This window comes from Cervus elaphus, chromosome 3 (genome assembly GCF_910594005.1).
Source record: "Cervus elaphus chromosome 3, mCerEla1.1, whole genome shotgun sequence".
In the NCBI taxonomy this organism is placed as follows: domain Eukaryota; kingdom Metazoa; phylum Chordata; class Mammalia; order Artiodactyla; family Cervidae; genus Cervus; species Cervus elaphus.
The window spans coordinates 11442844-11452455 of NC_057817.1; the positions used below are offsets into that span (position 1 = coordinate 11442844).

The 9612-nt window shown below is 39.4% G+C and overlaps 1 protein-coding gene across 1 annotated transcript in view; it reads left to right on the forward strand.

Moving 5' to 3' along the window:
- Nucleotides 1-9220, forward strand: part of PTPRQ (protein tyrosine phosphatase receptor type Q) — a 301145-nt gene extending 291925 nt beyond the window's left edge. The window contains exons 63-64 of the mRNA XM_043880358.1: nucleotides 8515-8638; nucleotides 8885-9220. Coding sequence (XP_043736293.1) covers nucleotides 8515-8638; nucleotides 8885-8922 — 162 coding nt within the window. The 3' untranslated portion in view covers nucleotides 8923-9220. The remainder of the gene's footprint in view (nucleotides 1-8514; nucleotides 8639-8884) is intronic.
- Nucleotides 9221-9612: the final 392 nt, after the last annotated feature.

Sequence of the window (9612 nt, forward strand, 5' to 3'; positions counted from 1 at the left end):
TAAAATCTAGATTTCTGTCATAAAAGAAATCACATAGTATAATGGTAATGAAACTGAGACCCCTCTACTGAGTGTTTAGTAGGTTCCAGGTACTGTACTAGATCATTTACATGTATTATCTCATTTAATTCTTTATTTGTAAAGCAGGTCCAGTGAAACTAATCAATAGGCTAGGTATAACTGGCTCTTCTTTACAAATAGGGAAGCAGATGTTCCAAGAATTTAAGTGATATTCAATGGTTATAAGTGTCAGAGCCAAAATTCAAACCCCAATCTGTCTAATTATACTAAGATGTTCTTCTCATGTCTTTGGATTGATATTTTTATACTACACAGATTTTTCTCACAGTAAATATGCAGATCTTCTATAATGGTATTTTCTAGGGTACCAACTAGAAAACATAAGTGGCTTTACAACCATTAGAGGTGGGAGAAAACAGGCTCTTTACTAAAATGAGTTTGAGAAAATTTCTTAGAGCCTCTATGGTAATGTGCACTGACATTTATAAATACAGAGCCCTTGTGAACATTTCCCAAACTTCTGTGACTATGGTATCCTTGAATCCTTTGACCCCAAAACATGTAACACCATATCATGGAACATTAATGTTCTAGAGAAGATGTGACTCTAGATCAGAGACAACCAAACTTTTTAAAATGTACAACCTTGTCAGGAGAAAAGTTTCAGCATTCAATTCCTGGGCTTCCCTGGTGGCTCAGATGGTAAAGAATCTGTTACAATGCAGGAGACCTAGGTTTGATCCCTGGGTGGGGAAGATATCCCAAAGAAGGATATGGCAACCCACTCCACTATTCTTTCCTGGGAAATCCCATGGACAGAGGAGCCTGGGAGACTACAGTCTGTGGGGTGGCAAAGAGCAACAAATACATACACACATAAAAATACATATATATTTTTAAATGTAGGTTGGGCAATTATGTATATTATAAAGTATACACAAATAAATTGAAAACCATGAGGTAAAGGTCAAATAAGCAATTATGACAACCTTGCTAATAGTGATGGTGTGGCTCAGTCTGTAAAGAATCTGCCTTCAATGCAGGAGACCTGGGCTTGATTCCCTGGGTTGGGAAGATCCCCTGGAGAAAGAAATGGCTACCCACTCTGGTATTCTTGCCTGGAGAATTCCATGGACAGAGAAGCCTGGCGGGCTATGGTCAATGGGGTTGAAAAGAGCTGGACATTACTGAGGACTGGAATGCAAAAGTAGGAAGTCAAGGGATACCTGCAGTAACAGGCAAGTTTGGCCGTGATGGAAAAAACGAAGCAGCGCAAAGGCTAACACAGTTTTGCTAACAGAACTCACTGGTCATAGCAAATGCCCTCTTCCAACAACACAAGAGACTACTGTATACACGGACATCACCAGATGGTCAATACCAAAATCAGATCGATGTTATTCTTTGCAGCCAAAGATGGAGAAGCTCTATATAGTCAGCAAAAGTAAGACTGGGAGCTGACTGTGGCTCAGATCATGAACTCCTTATTGCCAAATTCAGACTTAAATTGAAGAAAGTAGGGAAAACCACTAGACCATTCAGGTATAACCTAAATCAAATCACTTATGATTATACCGTGGAAGTGACAAAGATTCAAGGGATTAGATCTGATAGACAAAGTGCCTGAAGAACTATTGGACGGAGGTTTGTAACATTATACAGGAGGTGGTGATCAAAACCATCCCTAAGAAAAAGAAATGCAAAAAGGCACAATGGCTGTCTGAGGAGGCCTTACAAATAGCTGAGAAGAGAAGAGAAGTGAAAGCCAAAGGAGAAAAGATATATCCAACTGAATGCAGAGTTCCAAAGGATAGCAAGGAGAGACAAGAAAGCCTTCCAAACACAGCAATACAGAGAAACAGGTGAAAAACAATAGAATCATAAAGACTACACATCTCTTCAAGAAAATGAGAGATACCAAGGGAACATTTCAGGCAAAGATGGGCTCAATAAAGGACAGAAACGGTATGGGCCTAACAGAAGCAGAAGAGATTAAGAAGAGGTGGCAAGAATACACAGAAGAACTATACAAAAAAGATCTTAATGACTCAGATAACAATGACGGTGTGATCAATCACCTAGAGCCAGACATCCTGGAACATGAAGTCAAGTGGGTCTTAGGAAGCATCACTATGAACAAACACAGTGGAGGTGATGGAATTCCAGCTGAGCTATTTCAAATCCTAAAAGATGATGCTGTGAAAGTGCTACACTCAATATGCCAGCAAATTTGGAAAACTCAGCAGTGACCACAGGACTAGAAAGGGTCAGTCTTCATTCCAATCCCAAAGAAAGGCAATGCCAAAGAATATTCAAACTACCGAACAATTGCACTCATCTTACATGCTAGCAAAGTAATGCTCAAAATTCTCCAAGCCAGGCTTCAACATTATATGAACTGAAAACTTCCATATGTTCAAGCTGGATTTAGAGAAGGCAGAGGAACCAGAGATCAAATTTCCAACATCCATGGATCATAGAAAAAGCAAGAGAATTCCAGAAAAGCCATCTACTTGTGCTTCATTGACTACATTAAAGCCTTTGACTGTGTGGATCACAACAAACTGTAGAAAATTCTTCAAGAGATGGGAATACCAGGCCACCTTACCTGCCTCCTGAGAAATCTGTATGCAGGTCAAGAAGCAGCAGTTAGAACCAGACATGGAACAATGGACTGGTTCCAAATTGGAAAAGGAGTACGTCAAGGCTGTATATTGTCACCCTGCTTATTTAACTTATATGCAGAGTACATCATGCAAAATGCTAGGCTGGATGAAGCACAAGCTGGAATCAAGATTTCCAGGAGAAATATCAATAACCTCAGATATGCAGATGACACTACCCTTATGGCAAAAAGCCAAGAGGAACTAAAGAGCCTCTTGATGAAAGTGAAAGTGGAGTGTGAAAAAGCTCACTTAAAAGTCAACATTCAAAAACCTAAAATCATGTCATCTGGTCCCATCCCTTCATGGCAAATGGATGGGGAAACAATGGAAACAGTGACAGACTTTCTTTTCTTGGCTCCAAAATCACTGCAGATGTTGACTGCAGCCATGAAATTAAAAGACAACACTTGCTCCTTGGAAGAGAAGCTATGACCAACCTAGGCAGCATATATATTAACGTATATAAAATATATAGCCAACAGGAATTTGCTGTATGTCTCAGGAAACTCAAACAGGGGCTCTGTAAAAACCTAGAGGGGTGGGGTGGGGAGGGAGACGGGAGGGAGGCCCCAAATGGAGGGCTTATATGTATATCTATGGCTGTTTCATGTTGAAATTTGACAGAGAACAACAAAAGTCTGTAAAGCAATTATCCTTCAATTTAAAAATAAATTTAAATAAGAAACCCCCACCCCCGCCAAAAAAAAGCAGAAACATTACTTTGCCAACAAAGGTCCATATAGTCAAAGCTATGGATTTTCCAGTAGTCGTGTCACATGATGGATGTGAGAGTTGGATTATAAAAAAAGGCTGAGGGCCAAAGAATTGATGCTTTTGAACTGTGGTATTGGAGAAGACTCTTGAATCCCTTGGACAGCAAGGAGATCCAACCAGTCAATCATAAAGGATAGCAATCCTGAATATTCATTGGAAAGACTGATGCTGAAGCTGAAGCTCCAATACTTTGGCCACTTGATGTGAAGAACTGACTCCTTGGAAAAGAATATGATGCTGGGAAAGACTGAAGGTGGGAGAAGAAGGGGGCTTCCCTGGTGGCTCAGAGGTTAAACCGTCTGCCTGCAATGCGGGAGACCCGGGTTCGATCCCTGGGTCGGGAAGATCCCCTGGAGAAGGAAATGGCAACCCACTCCAGTATTCTTGCCTGGAGAATCCCATGGATGGAGGAGCCTGGTAGGCTATAGTCCACGGGGTCGCAAAGAGTCGGACATGACTTGGGGAGGAGAAGGGGACAACAGAAGATGAGATGGTTGGATGGCATCACCAACTCGATGGACGTGAGTTTAAACTTGCTCCAGGAGTTGGTGATGGACAGGGAAGCCTGGCGTGCTGCAGTCCATGGGGTCACAAAGAGTCAGACATGACTGAATGACTGAGAAGCAACAAAGTGACTAGTACTTACTTATATTATCATTAGGTATTTTCAAAAGATAAAATATATACTTAGCAGAAAATAATTCTGTTTCAATAGTGGTCTTAAAATATATAGTTTAAATTATTTATAGTTTTTATAAGTGATCTAGCTCACTGAGAGATTTGATTACATTGTTGTTTTCATCTCTTAGTATGGCTATAAGATGGTTATTCTAGGGGTATGAAAAATGTTAGTCCTACCATTTTCTTGTCATTCATTTGTATTTTGCTGATAAATAATATCTTTAATCCTGAGTCTTTTTATAGGAATCTTTTAAAGCCACTTCAATTATGTAATGGCTAAGTACAACTAGGTACTGTCATCCATATGCATTCCCTTAAATGCTGAAAGGGAACACATGAATGAAGCATCACTCTTCCCTTACAAAACTTCAGAAATGGACTGTGACTTGTGGCCGGGCTTGGCTCCATGAGTATGCAGTCTATTCAAACTCATGGGTCCCCACCCTCAAAAGGGCCTTGCACTTGATTTGATGCCTGCTATCACTGTTTTGAAAATCTTAATTAATTTTGAGGAAAAGTGTTAAGTCAACTCTTTGCAACCTCATGGACTGTAGCCCACCAGGCTCCTCTGTCCTTGGAACGCTCCAGGCAAGAATACTGGAGTGGGTAGCCATTCCCTTCTCCAGGGGATCTTCCTGACGTAGGGAGCAAACCCTGGTCTCCTGCATTGCAGGCAGATTCTTAACCATCTGAACCACAGGGAAGCCCCAATTCTGAAGAAGGAAGCTCGCATTTTCACTTCGTAGTGAGCCCCACAAATTTTGTAGCTGGTTCTTATCCAGGGATCTTTTAAGGGCTTCAATATCAATACAACTATTAGTGATTATTAAAACATGAGGATAGGATAAATAGGTAACGTTTTCCTCCATGTTCCTAGGTGTACACATGTACATGGTGAGCAATGTTCTTGGCACTGATCAAGATGGGTTGGCTTTCCTGGATGAGTTAAAGGATGGGAATGAGTAAGATTTCTTTCCTTCTGGAGACTAGGTTCAGTTTTCAAATAATAAAAGTTGGATTCTGTCATGTTGTACAGCTCCATGAAACCAAACTTTGTAACAAGTGTGCTCAAGAATGCTTGTGAATAATTTCACACAATTTAGTACTCAATATACACTATAAACTTCATACATTGTGCTGGAATAACCAGCCAGGGGAAACTGTTGTAGGCTGAGTAGGGGCATGGGAAGAGCATGAATTTTGGAGTCAGAGAATTGAGTTCAGATTCCAGTCCTGCTAATTTCTGGCTCTGTGATTTTGTTTAGTTAACTTCTCTAAGTTATTTCTCTAAGTAACTTCTCTAAGTTATTTCTCTAATTATTACACAATTTTATTGTATTAAATAAAAGAAAGTATCTGCAACTACCAAGCATGCAACAGATACACAGCACGCAGTAAATGTCTGACAATGTAGTTGTGCCCACTGCTTTGGGGGATAAAAAGGGGGCGGGTCATTAAAATCCTGATAAAAGTCACTGAATTAATAGGGAGAAGTCATGAATATTAGTTGGGATATTTGAGATAAATACATCTTCATCTTCCCTGATGGCTCAGCAGGTAAAGATTCTGCCTGCAATGCAGGAGACACAGGTTCACTGCCTGGATGGGGAAGATCCCCTGGAGAAGGAGATGGCAACCTACTCCAGTATTCCTGCCTGGAAAATCCCATCGATAAAGGAGCCTGGCTGGTTACAATCATGGTGTCACAAAGAGTCAGACACGCCTGAGCACAAGGCACATCTTCATCAGTATCCATAAAAAGTATAGGTAACCTTCCCCTGGTGGCTCAGATAAAGAATCTGCCTGCAATGTGGGAGACCCAGGTTCGATCCCTGGGTCAGGAAGATCCCCTGGAGAAGGGAAAGGCAACGCACTCCAGTATTTTTGCCTGGAGAATCCCATGAACAGAGGAGCCTGGTGGGCTACAGTCCATGGAGTTGCAAAGAGTCGGTCACGACTAAGTGATTAACACTTTCACTTCCACCCTTTCCGTAAGAAGTCATAAAATTAAGGTAGATCCATGTTTACTAATTAGCCTCCACTCTGTAAAAGTCACAATTCTCAGATCCTTGCTTAAAACATCGTACTGCACAGCTAACGGTCTTTCACCTGACTTTGTTCCCAGAAGCTAAGGTCTCTACTGTCTTTTCTCTGTGATGAAAAAAAGGGAAATGACCACACCTTGGCTCCAGTCCTTACAAATCAGCATTGCCTTGCACAAGAGTGGTTTCTTATTTTCTCCTATTGCACTTGGGTATGATCCCAACGTCTGTGAAGAACGCTGTATCAGCACAGACGGCAGTAGTCACGGCCAGGGGTGGGGAGGTGGGAACCTCGGTGACATAGCACCATGGAAAGACACCAGAGGGGTTTAAGCAAGGATAACCAAAAGTTCTTTCCCTGTGTACCAAGCCACAGTTCACAGCAGCCCCAAGAGATCTGAAAGAGGCTTCTCAGAGAATACTCTGCAGTGAGATAATACCCTGAGATACTATTCCTGCCTCAAAAAAGGTTATTCTGGATGAAATTCCTTTCCTGCTCTGGATCTCTTGAAAATTGACTGATGTAAACTCCTGAAGAAGAAGAAAAAAGAATTATTTTGGGTGCCTAGTTTTTCTTTTTGCTGCCAGATCGATCGATCGATCAGTCGATCTGTCTGTCTATTTGGCTGGCCTTAAATCTTACAACATAGCCTTTCCGATCCCCCAGATGAGGAAACCGAACATCAGAAAAATTTAATTCTTATGGTAACAGGACTACCTAGGGTAGAAACTGGAATTAAATTCTTCACTGACACTTTGGCAATAACACCACTGCAGAGAGATCTTGGAACATGTAGCACTGCCCTGTGGAGCTCAGCCTGCCCTGCTGGCAGAGTTTACACCCATCATTCTTTCCAGTGGAGAAGATGAGATCTGGACAGTCTGAAGTTTTGCATATCAAATGTGACTTCAAGTTCAAATGTGTTTTTTTTTTAATAACGGAAATCATAAATTTACATGAATGCTGTTTTCAAATTATATCATGTTAATATATTTCTGCTAATAATGCTACTTACTGTGTGATGTACATTTTAAAATATTCTTTTAGAATTACCTTGAGAAGAATGTCAAGAGCAATTTCAATAGAATTTTTATTCCCTTATAACCCTTCCTTTCTCACCAAAATTGAATTATGTAACCTGATCATCCTTCTTACATACAAACTTGATCTCTAATGATTTCTGTATGCTCCCCAAATCAAGCCTGTCCTTAAATGGTAAAGATCGACTAACTGTGATAATTAAATGAGGCTAAGTCAACATTCATTACGCAACTACCACATTCCAGCCACTATTACAAGCAATGGGAATATAGCAGTGAATATGACAGAGTTCTGTCCTCACAGAACTGACATGCCACTGATGAGACGTCTGTGGAAACATTTTGTCATCCACGAAGAAATACGTCTTCCTGATAATGACCAGCAATTTCTGAAGAGCGTCTCAATAGTGTAATTCCAAAAAGGTTTTGAGGTATAGTTAGCAATAGATATAAATGTAACTTCTTAAGATAGTCACTTAGAGGACATTCTATTAAAATCAGTTGTCAGTGTGTATGTGTGTTATCTTAAACATTGGGTTATATTCCTTTAACTTCAGGTACCTTTCCTATGTGAAAATGAGGGTACTTTTCTATGATTGTAACCTTAACTAACCTCTGGAAAAGTCCAAACCCAGAAATGCTAACAGGTCATTGAGTTATATTGAATAAACTTAAAGAACTCAGGTGGTACTGAATTTATTCCAAACTTTAGATGAAATGTTACGCATCTTTGGATATCTCAGTGGTCAACTGCCTTGTATTTACAGAGACCAGATCCTTGACATTAAATAGGCCAAATGTTGGGTGATTAACAGAAATGTTAAACATACTCTACATGTGCCTTTGGTGTGTAGGTATGCTCAGTCACAGATTTTCAAAGTAAATTTAGCATCTACATTCCAAAAGCCATTCTAACAAGAAAAGTATAAGAAAAATTACTCAATTATGCCTAACAGGAAAAACATTAAAAAATTTGAATAATATAATTTTTTTAGTTTTTATAATCACAGCAAGAAAGAACATATGAACACTTGGTATTTAATGACAAGTACTAAAAAAAAGAAAAAAAAAAAACTGGAAGCTTCAAAAAAACTCCATAGGAGGTTAGAAAACCTTATGTTTGAAATGATAGAAAATCACTTATATACTTGGTGAATTGTGTGCCTTTAACTTAGCTGTTTAACATTTGTTGAATTCAATATTACTTTTAACTGTAAAAGTATAGCCCCCCTTTTAAGAGAAATCCCCACCCCATCCATTTATTTAACCACCCTTTCTTTGGTGTCTAGGCACAGTATATCTTTTTACATCAGTGCGTTCTGGATCTCTTATCGAGTAAAGGAAATAATCAGCTCATCTGTTTTGTTAACTATTCAGCACTTCAGAAGATGGACTCTCTGGATGCCATGGAAGGTAAACAGAGGCACTGTATGTCAGCTTATGAGTTTACCACCTATAACAGGAGAATTAATTCAATAATTACCATTTGTTGAAAATGGTTTAAAAGCTTGGCGAGCAAACATATCAATTTTTTAATTTCTCTCTAATCCAAGTCAGGATAATAGCCTTTCCATGTACATTATATTTTTATCATGAAACATTTAAATCTTTTTAACTGTTAACTTCAGTTCTCTCTTATGGCATGTTTTTATGTTATAGGTGATGTTGAGCTTGAATGGGAAGAAACCACCATGTAAATATTCAGACCAAAGATTACAACTGGAAGATATTTTCAAACCCCAGGGGCCAAAATTATCCCCTTATTCTTCTGATTTGAAATGTACAGCCTTAAGTAAATCTCTATGCTGCTCTTACTATGCCTTACTAAACTTACATTTTATGAATAGTCCTAGGAAATAGCTAATTCCAGATAGTTGTCTGTTTTGTACAGAATATTATAAACTTAAATCGTTTTAAAGAGATATCCCAGAGATTTCTGAAGCCATTCTGTACTTGGGGAATGAGCCAAATATAAAATTATACTTAATGCTTCAATGTGAATTTTCCCTACATATTGGATTCAATCTTGAGCAAAAGTTGTAAATGTTGATTCAGTAGTGTTATTTTGGCCTCCAGGGTGTTGACTTTTCTCGTGGATAACTTCCAGGACTGTCACAATGATCTGTACCTCCATGTAAGCTCCTGTGTTTTGAACCCTCTGTTTTCTGAGTGCTGAGATACCATCTCATGATGTCGAACAGCTGACAGTACCCCCCCGACACTCCCCGGATCACTTGGCCTTTATACAACACACAGTAGCTCTTCGGATACACTTAGGGCTATTTCAGTTGCACTGTAATATTTAGCTTGACAAAACAGAAGGGAAAATTAAACACTGCAATTGATCATATGAAGTTGTCTGGTACTTTTCTAGCCTGTATATATCT